Source organism: Lithobates pipiens, unplaced genomic scaffold (assembly GCF_037356315.1).
Source record: "Lithobates pipiens isolate NorthernLeopardFrog02 unplaced genomic scaffold, aLitPip1_a1.2 Scaffold_13, whole genome shotgun sequence".
Taxonomy (NCBI): Eukaryota; Metazoa; Chordata; class Amphibia; order Anura; family Ranidae; genus Lithobates; species Lithobates pipiens.
The window spans coordinates 96004427-96025065 of NW_027507718.1; the positions used below are offsets into that span (position 1 = coordinate 96004427).

The 20639-nt window shown below is 44.8% G+C and overlaps 1 protein-coding gene across 4 annotated transcripts in view; it reads left to right on the forward strand.

Annotated features, from left to right (window-relative positions):
• Positions 1–1410: 1410 nt before the first annotated feature.
• The window catches only part of TDRD7 (tudor domain containing 7), a 136922-nt gene continuing 117693 nt past the window's right edge, over positions 1411–20639 (forward strand). For 2 of the 4 annotated variants that reach the window (XM_077475287.1, XM_077475288.1), the window contains exons 1-2: positions 1411–1646; positions 9028–9244. In XM_077475287.1, coding sequence (XP_077331413.1) covers positions 9032–9244 — 213 coding nt within the window. In that variant the 5' untranslated portion in view covers positions 1411–1646; positions 9028–9031. The remainder of the gene's footprint in view (positions 1647–9027; positions 9245–20639) is intronic. The other 2 variants (XM_077475285.1, XM_077475286.1) reach the window with 1 other exon arrangement.

Below are 20639 nucleotides of genomic sequence, written 5' to 3' on the forward strand. Positions count from 1 at the left end.
AATCCAAAAGGTTTTTTTTTACCACTACTGTTCCTTATATTGGCTTTTAAAATTTACAGATGGAGCTATTTAGAATTTGGATGAAAAGTTTAGAACTGGGAAACGCTCTTTGAAAGATAAAAAGTGCATTTTATTACACAGCTATATAGATCAGACCAAAATGAGGGATAAAGGAGAAGGAATGAGGGACATTGCTCCAAATCAGATACAGTCCCTCGCAATCAGGGACAGTTGGGAGCTATGATTTAGCACTGGGAAATACTTTTTGAAAGATAAAACAGTTTTATATACAACTATATAAATCAGACCAAAGTGAGGGACAAAGGAGGAGGAATGAGGGACATTGCTCCAAATCGGGGAGTCCCTCTAAATCGCGGACAGTTGGGAGGTATGCAGACAACTGTTGATAAAACCAGGCTGAAACTTGTGTCTCGTGGGAGCTATAAGGAGCTATAAATAGATTAGCAGAGAGCTGGTCTATTCACAGCACAGCTCTGCAAGTCTCTGCCTATGTGGAAGAGGGGGAAGGTGTGTGTGTGTGTCTTTCCTCCAATCAGCTGTCTCATGGTGTCTAGCAAAAATCCACACCCACAGGTGAATCAGGAAGAGAAAATTCTAACAGGACATGCACTTTCTAAACAGCATGTAAAGTGAAAGACAGCAGATATGAATGTAAAACTTATGTAGGGAGATTTGTTTCATCTCTGTGTATCATCTGAGGCTGTTCACTTCACTGGGTATATGTGAGGGTTTACATCCACTTTTAAAGCGGGATTCCACCCTAAAGTGGAACTTCCGCTGATCGGAACCCTCCCCCCCTCCGGTGTCACAATTGGCACCTTTCAGGGGGCAGGGGGGTGCAGATACCTGTCAAAGACAGGTATTTACACCCACTTCCGGGCATAGACTCCCACGGGAGTCTATGCCTCTTCCTGTCCCTGCGCGCTGTCTGCTGGGACACACACGGGTCCCAGAGACAGCGCGGACAATTCCTATTGCGCTGCGCCACTCGCGCATGCGCAGTAACGAACCGGGAAGTGAAGCCGCAGCGCTTCACTTCCTGATTCCCTCACCTAAAATGGTGGCGGCAGCAGCCGAGAGACGAGCGATCGATCGGCCTCCGACATCGCTGGACCCCGGGACAGGTAAGTGTCCATTTATTAAAAGTCAGCAGCTGCGGTATTTGTAGCTGTTGGCTTTTAATATTTTTTTCCACAGTGAAATCCCTCTTTAAGCAACTGATTGTGAAAAATAATCATTGTTTACACCGCTATTAGATCTCATTTACAGCCAACCGAACACGAGGAACCCCATCAGATGCAGTGAGGCGATCACAAAGCAGTGACAAGTGGGAGGTGCCACGTAACAGGGGCGGGATCGTGGGCGTGTCCGGGCGAAGAGGCGGAGTCGGGAGCGGGAAGGCGAAAGTGAGGTGGACGAGCTGCGCTTGGAGAACAGAGAAACGAAAGCAATAGGAGGAGGGAGGGGCGGCCAAGCGAACAGAACAGCCTTCTCCCTGCTCGGTCATAGAAGAAGCCTTCAGCCCTGGCAGGTCGGCGGCATTACACGCTGCGGGGACAGGGAGACAAGGGCCTTTCTATCCAGCATAAGTGACCTGCCCGGAGAGGAGAGGCGCCGACATACGGGTGAGTAAGCTGAGGCGGGCACGGTACCTCCCCGGTGTGTGTGTGCCCCTTTATGGCGCAGCTGAGGTGTATGACAGGAATGGAGTCATGGCATTACCAGGCATCATCTAATGGAAGCCGCCTGTGACTATGGGGATTACATAGGGGGCGGGGATTGGATGTGCTGGGGATGTACAGGTGTATAGGAATGTTTCCCCCATATTGATCAATCAGGCCCCCCCCCCCCCATTGATCATAATCGATTGCTTAATCAGGTGTATAGGAATGTTTCCCCCCATAGTGATTAATATATCAGGTGTGCAGGAATGCTCCCCTTTATCGATCAGAATTGATTATTCAATCAGGTGTATAGGAATGCCCTCTTAGCGATCAGAATTGATTGATTAATCAGGTGTGCAGGAATGCCCCCCCCCCCCCTTATCAGAATTGATTGATCGATCAGGTGTGCAGGAATGCTCCCCCTTATTGATCAGAATTGATTGATTAATTCATCAGAGAGTGGGCCACAAGCACAGAACCCCCATCACTGCGTATGTCTGAGGGGGGGTCATCAAAGAAGATGTGGCCAACTGCAGTCTCTAATGTAAGTGGCTTTAACCACTTAACCTCTACGAGGTTTTACCCCCTCTTTGTGACCAGGCCATATATATATATATATATATATATATATATATATATATATATATATATATATAATACTGCTTTACTTTAACTGACAATTGCGTGGTCATGCAATGTTCTATCCAAATACAATTTGTAACTGCCATTAACTGCCATTGACATCAACAGTGATATTATACACTGTCACTGTACTAATGACACTGGGTGGAAGGGAGTTAACTAGTTAAGGGCCAAGCTCATTTTTCAGACTTGGTGTTTACAAGTTAAAATCCGTTTTTTTTTTTTTTTTTGGGCTACAAAATTACTTAGAACCCCCAAACATAGATTGATTTGACCTTGTAAGCAACAAGTGTCAGAAAAAGGTCTATAAAGTGATTGTAAAGTCTTGTTTGTTATGTATGTATGTTTGTTGTTTCACATTGTACAAAAAAAAAAGGGGGAATAACTTTACTGGTTAGTGTTTTTTTTTTTTATTAACCACTTCAGCCCCAGCGTATAGTCATATGACGCCCACATATGGGATCTCCCATCCTGGGCGGGCATCATATGACTTCCTCTCATACCCGGCCATCTAGGGGGATCGCGCACCCGCGGCATCACTCAGGACCCGGAGCACTAGCGATTACCTAGGAACACAGCAGGACCATGGATCTGTGTATGTAAATACACAGATCCACGTCCTGTCAGACACCGATCGGTCTCCTCCCCTTGTGAGTCCCCTCCCCCCACAGTTAGAATCACTCCCATAGGGAACACATTAACACCTGCAGCGCCCCCTGTTGTTAACCCCTTCCCTGCCAGTCACATTTACACAGTAATCTGTGCAATTTTATAGCACCGATCGCTATGTGAATGGTCCCAAAAATGTGTCAAAAGTGTCCGATGTGTCCGCCATAATGTTGCAGTCACGAAAAAAAATCACAGATCGCCGCCATTACCAGTCTAAAAAATAAAAATAAAAAATTGCCATAAATCTATCCCCTATTTTGTAGATGCTATAACTTTTGCACAAACCAACCAATATACGCTTATTGTGATTTATTTATTTTTACCAAAAATATGTAGAAGAATACGTATTGGCCTAAACTGAGGAAAACAGTATTATAGTGGGATATTATAGCAAAAAGTAAAAAATATATTTTTTTTTCAAAATTGTCGCTCTTTTTTTGTTTATAGCGAAAAAAATAAAAACTGCAGAGGTGATCAAATGCCACCAAAATAAAGCTCTATTTGTGGGAAAAAAATAACGTCAATTTTGTTTGGGTGCAACGGCGCATTACCACGCAATTGTCAGTTAAAGCGACGCAGTGCCGAATCGCAAAAAGTGCTCTGGTAAGGAAGGGGGTAAAATCCTCCAGGGCTGAAGTGGTTAAAGTAATTTTTTCTAGAAAAAAAAACTGCATTTGAAAAACCATTGCGCAAATAGTGTGACATAAGATATTGAAACAACCACCATTTTATTCTCTAGTGTGTCTACAAAAAAAAAAAAATATATATATATATATATATATATATATATATTATAATTTTTCGAGGTTCTAAATATTTTCTAGCAAAAAAAAAAAAAAAGATTTTAACTTGAAACCAACAAATGTCAGAAAAAGGTTTAGTGTTTAAGTGGTTGAACTTTTTTCACTTACACGCAATAATTTGGGAAAAAAATACTGCGCTAAAGAAATCTCTCAACAATCAGTCTAAATATCTAAAGGCTGCGATGTGATACACACCTATAAAGCATATAAGTCAGGAATTTCAACTGCGCTCACAATTACAAAAAAATCTAAAAAAACATATCTAAAACCTATAACAGAATAATATGTATACACTATAACTAGTCAAAAATTATAATACAAAAACCCAACTAAGTGAATAATAAAAATATACTCTATAACTCATACAATAATCAAGTGTACAAAAAAAAAAAAAAAAAAAATATATATATATAGTGCTCAAAAATTATATATAAGCAACAGTTCCTCATAAAGACGTAGTCATGAGCATACAGTGGTAAAGTGCACAGAATTTTTGTGAACAATCAGAAAATTATTGAATAGAGTGCTCAAAAATTATATATAAGAAAACAGTTCTTCATCAAGATGTAATTGTGGGCATAACAGTCCAATAATCATAAGGCTCCATGCACACTGGAGCTGATAAACTGCAGTTTATTGGAGTTTGGGTGTTTTTTGTAAAAGCCCATAAACTCCACTCTATGTTAGCCTATGTGTCCATGCACACATGGACGTTTTTCAGCTTTAATGAGCAGTGGAGTTTATGGGCTTTTTTCAGAACGCCAGAAATTCGCGTTCAAAGTCCCGTTTTTCACCGCCAAAAAACGACAAACGCTTATAAACGCTCATAAACGCACCTTAATTAGTGTTCGGCATTCTATTTTTTCAATGCATTGTGGGAGTTCGGAATGTACTGTGGGATTTTTGGAGTGTCCTCTGTGTAGTTTTATTGAAAATGCCCATAAACGCTAACGCTAATAAACGCTCATAAACGCTAGTACAAAACGCTGTTAAATGCAAGTTTTTCAACCAGCTTTTTCTGCCAGCAATCTGGCATCCAGAAAAAGCTTTTTTGAGCTTCAGTGTGCATGGAGCCTAAGTGTTTCTTCTCAAGAAATCCTATGCGGGTGCAAGAGAGAGAATTTCCTTCACCAACACGTGCTGATAAATGGTAAAAAATGCGCGCTTACCAAATCCCAGAATCAGAAAGACATTTGATATCAGAAATCTTAGGGGTCATCACACAGGGACATCACCTCGTTTTCACGTGGTTGGACCATTCATAAAAGGCATGCCCCAGACGATGCCACATATGGCGAAACGTACGTAGGGTGGTCTTGACGTGCTTAACACAAATCACGTGACATTTGGGCGTTCGCTTTGCCAGCCGGCTTTTCTTAACGCTGATTTGACCTTTTATGTTTGTATGTTTTTTTTATTATGGAATAAAAGATTTTGGTTTACGGTTTTACGCTATGGGAGTCTTTGCTTGCCTTTGCTTGCGACATTGCACTTTTTTAGCACAGATTTAATTTTTTTTTATTTTTCACGCAATTGTCAGTTAAAGTAACTTCGTGCCATATTGCAATAAATGGCCTGGTCATGAAGTGGGTAAACCTTCCGGAGCTAAAGTGGTTAACCACTTTCAGACCGGACCATTTTTCTGGCTTAAGACCAGACCACTTTTTGCGATTCGGCACTGCGTCTCTTTAACTGACAATTGCGCGGTCGTGCGACGTGGCTCCCAGACAAAATTGACGGAATTTTTTCCCCCCACAAATATAGCTTTCTTTTGGTGGTATTTGATCACCCCTGCGGTTTTTATTTTTTGCGATATAAACAAACCTAGAGCGACAATTTTGAAAAAAACACATTATTTTTCACTTTGTTATAATAAATATCCCCCATAAATATATATAAAAAAAAATATTTTTTTCCCTCAGTTTAGGCCGATACGTATTCTACATATTTTTGGTTAAAAAAAATCGCAACAAGCGATTTGATTGGTTTGTGCAAAATTTCTAGCGTTTACAAAATCGGGGATAGTTTTATGGCATTTTTATTAATAAATTTTTTTTTTTTACTAGTAATGGCGGCGATCAGCTAATTTTTTTATTTATTTTTTATTATTAATCATTTATTTTATTTTATTAATTTTTTTTGACCATTGTCATTTATACAGCAAACGGTGCTATACAAACGTACATCGGTGTGCGGCAGTTGGGAACTGGTTAAACTAGTATGTCCCCTATTCCGATTGTAAGCACCCGAGTCATGCATATTTGTTTTGATGTCTATAGTACAACTGGCAAAAGTGACATACCTTTACTTGCTGGTAGCTATGATTCTTGTTCACATTTTTACTTTTTGCCAGGTCTACTGTTAGAAATGACAGGGTCCTGTTTAGCTCGCCTCCTTTTTTTTTTTTTTCCCCATCCTCAAATATCCCCTATGTATCCGCAGCAGTTACCGGCGGGGAGGGAGGCCTACAAGGCGAGGCCTGGACAATGTGGGGGGTTGAGATAGTCGAACCAATTCCCCTACAGCCTGAGGGGGAGGAGGTGAAGCCAACAGCACTGCAGGGAAAGGCACAAGAACATCGGTGCCAGCATCAAGGCGGTATAGCTGACCCTGTCTGGGCCCTCCTTTTTGAACTGATGGGGCCCGGTACAGGAGGCCTGGTTGTACTGCCTTAGCAGCCCTGCTCTCTGCATCTCTAATGCTGGCCATGCAAATTGCAATATTTTCTGAAAGTAAAGATCCTGGAGAATAAAATAGTAGAAGTTCTGATTATTATTATTATAATTTTTTTGTAAAATATAAACCATGAGGTTGCACTAAGTGCATGGATACTCAGAATGTCAAGCCTTAAGTGTGTGTGTGTGTGTGTGTGTGTGTACATTAAAACGGCAACACACTTTGGTACACAATATTGTCCATAGGTAACACAATACAAGACTACATCAGTTTAGAGTCAACTGTGAATGATGGCCCTAGAATTATTGCTCTCTCTCTGGCATACAGGGGTGTGTGTTTGGGTGTAATTTTTTTCCACCGTGTATCGGCTTTTCCTCTACTTGCGCTGACAGACAATCGGCTGCTTTCCTGACAGGTTTGCACTGATTTGATCCCTGGGGATGCCTACCCATGACTACCAGGGATGGCATTCTGTGCCCATCAGTGATTCCTGCCAGCGCCTCTGATCAGTGCTGCCCATCAGTGAGTGCCCTTGACAGCTGCATATAAGTGCCCATCAGTGAAGGAGAAAACATCCTTATTTACAAAGTTTTGTAACGGAAGCTAAGAAAAACTTTTGTTTTTTTATTTTTTTCAAAATGTTTTATTTAATTTTATTTGTAGCGCAAAAAAATAAACCCCCCCCCTCCCCCCCAGAGCTGACCAGATACCACCAAAAGAAAGCTCAGTTTGTGGGAAAATAAGTGATAACAATTTTGTTTGAGTACAGCGTCGCATCACCGTGCAATTGTCATTCAAAATGTGAGAGCACGGTAAGCTGAAAATTGGTCTGGGCAGGAAGGTGTATAAGTGCCCAATATTGTGGTTAAAACTGATCTACAGAGATGTAACAACTGTGCACACACTCTATAAAACTGTGTGTAGCCCCAGCAACACACAGTATACAGCGCTGTGTTCTGTAAGCTCGTAGAACTAAGTCAAGTTGGTTGATCGCGGCTCTGCTGTTCAAAGAAAGCTTTGTATTTTCATAAAATCTCTGTCCCATTCAGATCGCTGCCTCAGCCAATTAATGGAAGCTTTTTATTCGTTCACAGAATGCAAAGCTCCCTGTGAATGGTTAAGCAGCGCTCAGTCCAACTCAATTTTGTGTCGGGAGCAGTACTGGAAATTCCTGCCCCGTTGCCGTAACACAGCACGGTATACTGCACATAACATTTATACAGCACACACAACCACATGTGTTTGTAAAGTAAATGGTTTGGACCATCTTGACCCGAAGAAACTTTTTAAAGTTCACTAAAACTTGGAGATCAGTTTTAAAGGCCTATTCAAAGGATTGAATAGCTATTGCAGCTCACATACTATATACAGAAGAGCATGGCCGGGAGACTTTTGAAACTGAGGCTGTGCTATTAAAATCTCAGTGTAGCAGGGAATAGGGTTGGTGTAAACCTTTGTAATACAAAGATGTTTCAGCTAGGTGTGTTTTGCAGTATTTTAAATGCATTTTTTAGTAGATGCATAACTAGACTAAAGAATCTTTGTCTGGAGTATCTTTATGTTAATATGCCTTTTAAAGAATATGTAACTCCCCAACATTTCATATTCATGAAATACTGTATATTGTACGGTTTATGGTAAAAAATAATATCCTGTTCTTTCTATTTCTTCCTTTTGTGTGAAATACCTGGTGATCCTGCCAGTTCCCCTACTTTTCTATGTCAAACTGACCACACTAATCATGGGAGCACATCCATCCCAGCGTAGTCAGTTTTCTGGCTGTGTTGGGAACAAGGCAGAACAAGGCTTGGGCTGAAATGCCTTTTTGCACAGTCATTCACTGTAAAGATCATTGTGTTACTGTTTTTCCACCCCCACATTTAAGCTCCTTCTCCAGCTGAGAACAGAGATTGTGATCATTTTTTATAATAAGAGGGCTCTCAAAGAGGAGGAGCCAGGAGCGCTCCTGAGGGACCCCAGAAGAGGCGGATCAGGACCACTGTGCAAAACCAACTGCACAGAGGAGGTAAGTATAACATGTTTGTTTAACCACTTACGGACCGCCCGCCGTCATTATACAGTATCGCTTTGAAGAGGAATATTGTTATGGCAGCAGCTAGCTGTCGTAACCCTGGTAGCCTCTTCTTCAGCATGTGGTCCTCTTTCAGATAAAATTGGTCTCTGTAACGGATTCGCTGCAAGATCCCTCCCGTATCGCTCTGGTGGTCCCCGCCACTTACCGGAGCCGCCGGTAGCGGCGGAGACAATTGGGTCCTCTCTCCTGCTTGGTTGGCTGCTGAGTGAGGGGAAGATGGGCCCCCCCACTTGGCTCCATAGCATTGATTGGCAGAAGCAACATCAAATGTCACTTCTGCCCAAAGCTCTTAAAGGAGAATATTTTTGGGAATAGTATTTTGTAGCAAATAAAATGATTTTAACTTGTAAACACAGAGTCTGAAAAACGGGCCCAGTCCTTAAGTGCTTAAAAAAAACAAAAAAAAAAACCTTAGATATCCTATAATGTTGTGTGTTTTTTTTTTTTTTCCTTACAGCAACATGTTGGAGTCTGACAAAGATCTTGTAGCAAAGACACTGCGGGCTGTTTTGCAGTCGAACAAAAATGGTGTGCCTTTTCCTCGACTACAAAATGAATATAAATCCCTTACTGGAGAATATATTCCATTCAAGGATATGGGCTTCCAAACGCTTGAAGCATACATTAAAGCCATCCCAACCGTTGTAAAGATTGAAGTTGGCCGTACTGGTGAGGTAAGGTGTTCTGTCAAACATCAGTCTTAACTAGATGACCGTTTGCTGAAGCACTGTGTAAAACAGTCTCTACGTGTAAAATACTGTTTTCACCTTTCTATATCCTCCAGCCCTTTTTGGCCATTTCTTGTCTAAATACTTGCTCTCTAGTGCATCAATGCTCAAGGCCTGAAAGTGATTACAGTGCTTTTATTTCTTGAAACCTAGAACCTTTCCTTTTACAAATGCCTTTGTATCTTTTTATAGTGAAATTTTAAAGCAGAATTAAACCTAAAAATGTTTAAAAAAAATCTAATTGACCAGTGAGATTTGTAATACAGAAGGGACCCTTATTGGTTGGTTCTGTCACAACTGCTTCTCCTTGCCTGTCTGTTTTTGCACACTGAGCTGTACATACACAGCTCAGAATAAATTGACGGCACAATTCTGTGCAGAGAAGATGTGACTTCCAAGCAAATGCTCAGAATGACGTCATCCCATACAATCAAATGGCTGTATAATCGGAGCCCAGAAGGAAAACTGGAAGAAGATGGGAATATTGACACCAAATCAATTGAGGGGATCATTCCAAGAAAAGCGTGCCATAATCTGCTAATGTGCTGTGCATTCTAGCCTAATATGACTAAAAGCTCCTGAGGGCCCATTTTTAATTTTTATTTATTTTAATTTTTTCCCAGAGGTTTAAGTCTGGTTTAAAGTAGAGCAGCTTTTAACTGAATTTTTCATACAAACTATATATTTAAAGTTGCTTATAGCTAAGGTCTATCTTGTTTCTAGTTGCACTTCTCTTTCTAATTCTGGGACATTGTTTTTAAGAATTGGCACCTAAATTGTTCTCCATAAGCCAAGATTCTGTTGTACTAATGTTTAAAAAAAAATTTTTTTTTCTTATTTTTTTTTTTTCTAGATGAGCTTTTAAGTTATCTTGTTTTAGATGTTTTGCTGGGATTGGATTTAGTTATACAGCTTATTAACAATCGGTTCCAAACTCTATGTAATTGTTTTACTAAAAATGGAGAGTTCAAAATCTGGTGCAGCTGTGTATGGTAGCTAATTGGCTTCTAACCTCAGCTTGTTTAATTAAGCTTTGACAAAAAAAAAAAACCTGGAAGAGAATTGTTTCTTATGCAGAGCTGCTCCAGATTTTCCACTCTCCAGTTTTGTAAATCAACCCCAATGTAACTTAAAAATGAGTTTAAAGCGGAGGTCCACCCTAAAGTGGACCTTCCGCTCATTGGAATCCTCCCCCCCCTCCGGCGCCACAATTGGCACCTTTCAGGGGGGAGGGGGGTGCAGGTACCTGTACAGTGCAGGTATCTGCACCCACTTCCAGCATAGCTATCTGCGGAAAGGGGCGTAGATTCTGCAGAATCTACGCCCCTTTCCGAAAGTCCCCCGCTGCCTGCTGGGAAACACACAGATCTCAGAGACAGCGCAGTAGGGAACCGGGAAATGAAGCCGAAAGGCTCCACTTCCTGATTCCCATACCCAAGATGGCGGCGGCAGCACCCGAGAGACGATCAAGAGACCGACTTCGGGTGCCGACATCGCAGGCACGCTGGGCGGGTAAGTGTCCTTATTTTGAAAGTCAGCAGCTGCAGTATTTGTAGCTGCTGGCTTTTTTTTTTTTTTTTTTTAAACGGCGGAACTCCCGGCGGAACTCCCGGCGGACTCCCGCTTTAAAGAGCAATGGCTCCAAATGTAAACATTAAGCCAGTTTTCACACTGCTGTGGGTTTATATTTGGAATTGTACCTTGCAAAACTTGCAGCCTCCTCCACTTCAAGGAAAGATGCAATAAGAGATCCTATAATGATTGCATACTTCTCCACTGTAATAGAGACAGAGGCAAAACCCACTACAAGTCCATTCTATGGTCACTTTAAGTACAACTACAGACAAAAGTTCCCCCCCCTCCCTGCCTCTGTGGGATGGAGCAGCTGGGTATTCCCTGGGAGGTCGATTTGGGGGTCCCTCTCCTCCCTCTCTTCTCTCCCTGTACCTATCTTCGCTTTCCCTCCCCCCTGTGGGGGATGCTGCATGATGGACTGCTGAGCGGTGTGTGTGTACCTGTAGCCAGGGGTTCCCTGGGGGCTCTCACCTTGGATGGGGTGCTGTGCTGTGCTGGGTGGCTGTGTCCCTGGGTGTCAGTGGTCTCCCCGCTGGGTGTCTGGAGGTCTGCATGTGCTGATCGCCATAGCGCTGTTCTACCGCCATTTTCACTGTCTACAGTTGTTTGTCGGCCATTTTTGGTGTGCCTCAGTGGAAAGCATGGTCAGGGGCCATTTTACTGTAGGAGGGTGGGACTGTGCACCTGTTCTAAGTCCCCAAGGGTGGCAGACAGGATGGCTCAGCTTCAGAAACTGGTGTTTCTTCCCCAGAGCTCCCTGCAATTGCAACCGGCTCATCTGCAAACAGTGCAGTGCCTTTGGACGCTTGTCGGCGGTCCTTGAAACGTTCATTACCAGGGTGGAGGCAGATGCGGGCACAAAGGTGGTAAAAAGCGGGCCCTGCTTTGCAACAGTACAGAGGTTCAGAATGGAATCAGTTCGCTCAGTAGTCGCTGCACTCCATCAGGGGACTCACTGGTGTCTTTGGACATCCAGAATGCGTACCTGCACATACCCATATGCCTCCGGCATCAGAGGTTTCTGTGATTCACAGTTGGGAAAGCCCACTACCAGTTTGTGGCTCTCCCCTTTTGGCTTGGCATCAGCACCCCAAGTCCTTACCAAGGTATTGGCTCCAATCTTAGCGCTTGTTTTTCGACAACGTGCGATCGTAGGTTACCTAGACGATCGCCTCCTGAGAGCATCTTTCGCCTCAGAATTAAAGGAGAATGTGGCAATCACCATGCAAACCCTGCAGGAATTTGGGTGGCTGTTGAACCTAAAAAGGTCGGTGCTCATACCGACTCAGCGCTTGGAGTACCTAGGCTTATTCCTGGACTCTATGGAAGCGAGGGTTTTCTCCCTTCAAACTGCAGACTCTGAGCCACGGTAAAACTATTGATGAACCGCAGGTGGTCGTCGCTGCTCTTCTGCATGCGAATCCTGGGCCTCATGGTGGCCTCCGAGGCAGTACCGTACGCCCAGTTTCATAGCAGTTTCATACCAGAGTCTTGGAGAAAGAGATTTTGATAAAATGGGACAAACCTCCGTTATCCCTGGATTGGCAGATTCGGGTGAGCCAGGCAGTCAGGGACTCCCTGCTCTGGTGGCAGAGGTCTCCGGTACTTCGGTCCGGGAAGTCATTCCTACCTCTACATTGGACAGTGATCACAACGGACGCCAGCCTGACCGGCTGGGGTGGAGTACTGGGAGTACAGTCGACCCAGGGCCTCTGGTCGGGGGAGGAATCCAAGTTGCCGATCAATGTGCTCGAACTTCGAGCAATCGGGCTATGCCTCTCCACATGGTTGATGAGACTACGAGGGCGTCTGATCAGGATCCAGTCAGACAACGCCACGGCGGTGGCATATGTCAACCATCAAGGAGGAACAAGAAGCTTGGCTGCAGAACGGGAGGTCGCTCACATCCTTCAGTGGGCAGAGCGACATGTACCGGCCTTGACGGCCATTTATATCCTGGGAGTAGAAAACTGGCAGGCGGACTACCTAAGTCACCAGATGCTGGACCCAGGAGAATGGGCGTTGCATCCGGAGGTGTTCAGGCTACTGTGCCTGCGATGGGGCACACCAGACGTGGATCTCCTGGCTTCCCGTCTCATTCACAAGGTGCTGAGATTCGTATCCAGGAGATCCTTGGGCAGACGCATCTGACGCGCTGGTGGCTCCGTGGGGTCAGTATCGACTGATCTACGCCTTTCCTCCCGCTAAAGCTACTACTACGTCTACTCTGCAGAGTGGAGACTGAGGGGATTCCAGTAATACTGATTGCCCGAGATTGGTTTCAGTGCCCCTGGTACGCCGACTTTATGCGCCTGGTTGAGGACGCTCCCTGGCGACAACCATTACGATTCTCCATCCGGCTTTACCATCGCTGGTTTTAACAGCATGGCTGTTGATAGCCAGGTGCTAAGGGACCGAGGCCTGTCGGACATGGTGATTTCAACTATCTTCTTCTCGGAGGATATACCATCGTACCTGGAAGGCCTATATCTCCATGTGTGAGGAGAAAGGGTGGCTCCGTGCACCTATTCCGTTTCCAGGATCCTGCTGTTTTTACAGTGAGGAGTAGACTGGAAAATGGCTTTAAGCACCATTAAGGGACAAATATCAGCCTTGGCTGTCCTTTTTTTCCAATGAGCCCTGGCGTCTCATTCTCTAGTGAGCACTTTTATTCAAGGGGTCTGGCATGTAGGTTCCTCCAGTGCGTCCACCGTTACCCCAGTGGGATCTGAACCTGGTGCTATCGGCGCTTCAGAAACCAACATTTGAGAACATTAGTCAACAAGGGAATTTTCCTTTCTCAGAAAGTGGTTTTCCTAGTGGCCAATACTTTGGCCAAGAGGGTTTCGGAAACTGGCGGCCTTGTCCCGCAAGTTGCCCTATCTGGTTATCCATAAGGATAAGGTGGTGTTGCTTCCGCAACTTTTTCTGCTGAAGGTGGTTTCGGCTTTCCACATTTAATGAAGACTTTGTTACCATCTCTGTGTCCTAAGCTGACACATCATAAGGAGGTGGCCCTTCATTCCCTGGACGTGGTCTTGGCTCTAAAGGGGTTTTTGTTTGCCACGGCTCCCTTTCAGAATCTGTTTCAGTAGCTGGTCTGAAAAAAGGTATGGCGGTCTCATCGGCCATCATTTCTAGGTGGATCAGACAGATTTGTGGTGCAGGTCTATGCCTTGAAGGCGGAGGGGCCCCCCTTCCTGTCATGGCCCATTTCACCAGGGTTATTGGAACCCCTTGGACTTTCCGACATCAAGCGTCGGTCTCCCAAGTGTGTAAGTCCGTTCACTTTTACCAAATTCTACAAAGTGGATGTAAGCACATCGTCTGGTGCCTGCTTTGGCCGCAAGTTTTGCAGGCGGCTGTGTAATGTTGCAATTCTGCCCTCCTTTTTTTTCTGTTTAAAGAAAATGCTTACTTATGAGTATAATGCACTGTTGCATTGTTGACCGCACGTTCTGATGCGACTAGATAAGGTGGTGACTCCCTTGTTAGGGAGCGCTTCTGGTTGTGGGTGGAGTGTTTTTTTTTTGTTTTTTTTTTTATGCTGTTCCCACCCCTTGTTATGACACTGCTTGGGGACGTCCCTATGGTCAAAATGAATGGCGCTGTCAGTCAGTGAACGAAATTGAAAATAGGATTTTTGTACTCTGTCAAATCCTTTTCTCTGACACAGCACCCTCACCTCCTATTGGTTTAAGTTATACTGCTTGTTGACGTACTGAGCTGCAGGAAGCAGTCTGAGGTGATGTTACTATAGGGACCGCCCCCTGGCTGGAACTGTAAATTTCTGTCTTTTCACATGTATAACATGTTCTGCCTAGTCCTCTCCTGAAGGTGGCAAAACAACCCTATGGTCAAGATTAATGGAGCTGTGTCAGTCAGGTGAGTACAAAAATCCTATATATTTTTTTATTTTTTTGGTCAGGCCTTTGTGCTAGATGGCAGGGGCCTCCCAGGCTGCAAGTCTTTCCCTGGGGAAGATGAATAGATTAGTCTGGGCTCCCCTAGGTATTTTCAGGGGAGGCTAGGGACCCTCTCCCTTCTTTACTTTTAGTCCTTATAGGCAGCTATGGTAGGGGGATGAACCTGTCCCTGTATGATGTAGGGCAGTGCACTAACCTGTTACCCCCCCCCCCCACTGGGCAGTCGGCCATGGCTTCCTTGCAGATTGATTCAGTTTAAGAAAGCTGAGGGCGGAGTGCTGAGGTCACTTCTGGTTCCAGGTGATGCATTTCCTGGAGCTCTCCAGCAGGAAGGAGGGGGGGGATGTGGATTGCCATAGCATGCCAATCCACTCATGCCAGGCCTGGATCCACAGGGAGGACGTGGGCTGTGCTGGGCAGACCCAGCCTATTTAAGGACCCTGCGCTGATCGCTCCCTGCAGGACATCGTGGAGGTGGCTGCTGCAGAGGAGGAGGATCGGAGGACGCAGGAAAATCCAAGCCCAAAGGTAGGACAGTGATGGCTGTGCATCACCTTTTCCTTACCTGCTGCTCTGTGGAGGGGACACTTGAGTGATGTGTGCTTGTTTTCTGGTAAATTGTCAGGAGCAGACACTGGTGTTTTTTTCCTTCTTCCTTATTCTTAGTGTTTTCTTACTCTTCTCTTTTCTCTTAAATGGCTCCTTGTATCTTTATCGCACATCATGGGACACAGAGCCATAGTAGTAACTATATGGGTATATAGGCACCTACAGGTGATGGACACTGGCATACCCAATACAGGAAGTTCACTCCCTATATAACCCCTCCTCCTACCGGGAGTACCTCAGTTTTTTTGCCAGTGTCTAAGGTGTTGGTCACGAATGAAGATGTGCTCTGGAGGTATCTTTGCTTGATTTAAACAGCCTCCACAGACCGGATCCATCCAAAGTGCCACTGAGGCCAAAGTGGATGGTACCCGGGCCTCGCATAAAAACAAGATTTTTGCCTGTAACTCCTCTCCTTGCAGAGCTGGACCCCGGGACCCAGGGCTTTGGTCATGCTTGGATTGTCCTGGTGGGGTGCTAATACAGGTCCAAAGGAGTGGAACCCCGATTAAAAAGGGACACGGTCCTTGAAAGTTTGCTAACGTAGCCTGCTGTGATTGGTGAAGTTTGGATCTGTCTGTTACAGCAGTATCCTGCGGCGAGGATAAGGTAAGGGAAGAAGCCTAGGAACTGTAAAAGTCCACCTATGGTGTTTTTTTTTTTTTTTTCTTTTTTCTTCCTTAGAGAAAAATGTTGTCATGCCATAAAAACTCCACTGGAGGGAGTATATGCACATACCAAAGAGATCCACAGTACTCTATCCCATGGAGGAGAAATTCACCAACAGATGGAATGTACCAGCAGTTGACGCTGCTATATCTATTGTGAATAAAAGTCTAACTTGTCCAGTAGACAATGCACAAATGCTTAAGGATCCAACAGATAAAAGGTTGGAATTCCTGTTAAAATCCTCTTTCTTTGGCAGGTGCGGTTACTCAGCCTGTAGTCTCTGCAATAGGCATCTGTCAATCCTTAAAGGACCAATTTAGATAGGCCCTTAAGGAGGTTCCTGTATAGCAAGCCCGGAATTTGGCAGAACTGCCAAGGACATTATGTTTTGCCATAGATGCCATTAAGGATTCTATTCACCAGGTGTCCCGCCTTGCGCTTGTGATAGTACACATGTGTAGGATCCTGTGGTTAAAAATTGGTCAGCCGAAGCACCATGCAAAAGGCTCCTGACTGGTTTTCCTTTTCATGGGGATCGGCTATTTGGGGATGATTTGGACAAATGCATCCAAAAGATTTCATGTGGGAAAAGTTCTCTTTTGCCACTTAAAGAGGGATTTAACTGTAAAAAAAAAGTATTAAAAGCCAGCAGCTACAAATACTGCAGCTGCTGACTTTTAATAAATGGACACTCGCCTGTCCCAGGATCCAGCGATGCCGAGGCCGATCGTTCTCTCGGCTGCTGCCGCCACCATTCTAGGTGAGGGAATCAGGAAGTGAAGCGTTGCGGCTTAATTTCCCGGTTCCCTACTGCGCATGCGTGAGTCACGCAGCTCAATAGGAATGGTCTGCGCTGTCTCTGGGACCCATGTGTGTCCTAGCAGACAGCGCGCAGGGACAGAAAGGGGCATAGACTCCGTGGGAGTCTATGCCCGGAAGTGGGTGCAAATACCTGTCTTAGACAGGTATCTGCACCCCCTCTTCCCCCCTGAAAGGTGCCAATTGTGAAACTGGAGGGGGGGAGGGTTCTGATGTGCGGAAGTTCCACTTTAGGGTGGAACCCCGCTTTAAGAGAAGGAGTAAACGCCCTTCATTTTAAGCAGACTTTCTCCTGCGCCGGGGGCATCCACTTCTAGGCAGTGGCAATGGGCCTCGTCGGAGTCTAGAGGAAAGCCTCAGGGTCAGACCCAGGCACAAAACAAGTTCTGGGGCCGGAAACCTGAAAAACAAAATTATAAAGCCCCATTATGAAGGGTCGCCCCCCCCCCCCCCCCCCCTGCTCGCCAGGGTAGAGGGAAGACTTCTGCAGTTCTCAGAAGTCTAGCAAGAGGAAATTCAGGACAGATGGGTTATCTCCACTGTAACTCTAGGGTACAAAGTGGAATTTGGGGAGTTTCCACTATCTCGTTTTCTGAGGTCAAGCGTTCCCAAAGATCCAGGGAAAACGCAATCTCTGTTTCTGGCACTAGACCGATTACTGGTTCAGGGGGTGATCATACAAATCCTTGCAGAAGAGCAAGGTTTGGGTTTTATTGAAACCGGTTTATGGTACCAAAACCGAATGGAGATGTCAGACCCATTTTAGATCTAAAGAATCTAAATCGGTTCCTGAAGACCCGCTCTTTTCGCATTGAGTCTATCAGGTCGGTGGTTTCTATCTTACAAGGGGGAGAACTTCTGGAGTCTATCGACATATAGGGACATGCAGATATGCATCCCTAATTTCCCGCTCACCAAAGGCTTCTGCCGTTCGAGGTAGAACTACAGCGTTTTTAGTTTGTAGCCTTGCCCTTTGGGCTAGTCACAGCACTCCGGGTGTTTTACAAAAGTTCCAGCCCCACCTCTAGCCAGGTTAAGGGCACAGGGCATAACAGTCTTGGCGTACCTAGACAATCTATTGCTATTAGACTAGTCGTGGCTCGTTTGGAGCAAAGCGTTCGCATTACAACCAGTTACCAGGAAACTCCAGAGAGATGTATCCTTTTGCCCCTGTTCAAAGCATTAGTAAGACCTCATCTGGAATATGCAGTTCAGTTTTGGGGACCAGTTCTCAAAAAGGATATTGGGGAACTGGAGACAGTGCAGAGAAGGGCAACCAAACTGATAAGAGGCATGGAGGACCTCAGTTATGAGGAAAGATTAGAGTAACTGAATTCACTCTTGATAAGAGGAGATTAAGGGGGATATGATCAACGTGTACAAATATATAAGGGGTCCATATAGAGAACTTGGTGGTGTTGTTTACTTTACAGTCAACAGAGGACAAAGGGGCACTCTTTACGTCTAGAGGAAAAGAGATTTCATCTCCAAATACGAAAAGGTTTCTTCACAGTAAGAGCTGTGAAAATGTGGAATAGACTCCCTGCAGAGGTGGTTCTGGCCAGCTCAGTAGATTACTTTAAGAAGGGCCTGGATTATTTCCTAAGTGTACATAATATAACTGGGTACTAAGATTTATAGGTAAAGTTGATGCAAAGAAAATCCGATTGCCTCTCGGGGGATCAGGAAGGAATTTTTTTTCCCCTGCTTTAGCAAATTGGATCATGCTCGGCTGGGGTTTTTCTCCTTCCTCTGGATCAACTGTGGGTATAGAATTGGGTACATGGGATTGTATGATATTATAATTTTTTTTTTTTTTTTTTCAACCCGACTAACTATGTAACTATTGTGCAGTTGTCCTGTCAGGATCCTATCCGACAATGCCACAGCTGTGCCTTACATCAGTCACCAAGGGGGCAAAAAGTCTCGCAGCACAGAGGGAGGTGAACCATATCCTAACTTGGACAGAAAGTAATGTTGCGTGCCCATCAGCAGTTTTCATTCCAGGAGTAGAAAATTGCCAGGCGGACTTCTTGAGCCATCAGCAGTTGCTCCCAGGGTAATGGTCCCTTTGCCCGAAAATTTTTTGGGCTGTTTGCCAAAGTTGGGGCACTCTGGACGTAGATCTTCTGGCGTCGAAATTCAACATGAAGTTGTTCAACTTTGTGTCCAGGACAAGGGATCCACTCGCATGCGGAATAGATGCATTGGTGACCCCGTGGGATCAATTCTCACTGATTTATGCATTCCCCCCCCCCCTCCTATTCAGTTGCTACCACAAATTCTTTGCAGGATCAAGCTGGAAAGAAAGCTGGTAATTTCTTGTAGCCCCAGCATGGCCCAGAAGGTCCTGGTGTGCAGAAATTGTAAAGATGGTAGTGGGGGATCCATGGTCCCTTCCACCGCAGTCAGACCTACTCTTACAGGGGCTGATATTCCATCCTACCTTACAAACTCTAAATTTAGCGGCTTGGGTATTTGAAACTTACATTCATTCAGAAACGTGGGCTCTCCGGGTCAGTTATCTCTACCTTGATTAATGCAAGGAAGCCAACTCCCAGAACCATATATTACAGAGTCTGGAGGGCTTATGTTTCCTGGTGTGAATCCAAGGGTTGGCACCCTCGGAAGTATATCATAGGAAAAATTCTTGCCCTTCTACAATTAGGGGTAGAGATGAAGTTGGCCTTTTGAGTACTATTAAGACCGATAAGGCTAAGACTTGGCCCTTATTTCAAAAACCGCTTGCTTCGCATTCTTTGGTCTGGGGTTTTATGCAAGGGGTGATGTGGCTTAATCCACCAATTAGATCACCTTTGAACCCTTAGGACTTGAACCCTTTTTTTTTTTTTCCAGTGTTACAAAAACAGCCATTTGAACCGATACAGCAGACTCCCTTTAGTCCTTCTGACAAGAAAGTTGGTGTTCTTGGTTGCTATATCCTCAGCAAGAAGGGTTTTGGAGTTGGCTGTTCTTTCTTGTAAAGAGCCATAAGTGATTATTCACAAGTACAGAGTGGCGTTGCGCCCTCGTCCAGATTTTCTGCCCAAAGTGTTCTCAGGTTTTCACCTGAACCAAAATTATTGTCCTGCCATCGTTTTTTCCAAAACCATGTTCCAGGGAAGAGAAGTCACTACATTGCCTTGATGTGGGGGAGAGCAGGCAAGGTTTATTTAAAGACGTCTGCTCAGATCCGGAAGACTGATGTCTTGTGTTGCCAGAAGGGCCCAGGAAAGGGCAGGCAGCGTCGAAATCCACTGTCGCTAAGTGGCTTTGGCAAGTTATAACTCAGGCTTATGATTTAAGGGGCAAGATTCCACCTTGTCAAGGCGCACTCTACCAGAGCAGTTAATGCTTCTTAAGCAGTGCGTCACCAGGCCTCCGTGGCTCAGATCTGTAAGGCTGCAACTTATGCCGCGTACACACGAGCGGACTTTTCGACAGACTAGGTCCGACGGTCTTTCCAATGGACTTTCGGCCGAGTTCTGACGGACTTTCCGAATGAATGGACTTGGCCACACACAATCACACCAAAGTCCGATGGATTCTAACGTGATGACGTAAGACCGGACTAGAATAAGGAAGTTCATAGCCAGTAGCTAATAGCTGCCCTAGCGTCGGTTTTTGTCTGTTGGACTAGCATACACACGAGCGGATTTATCAATAGGAACTGGGTCCGACGGAGTTCCAGCAAAAAAATTTGAAACATGTTCTATTTCTAAAGTCAGATTTTTGGACAGCAAAGG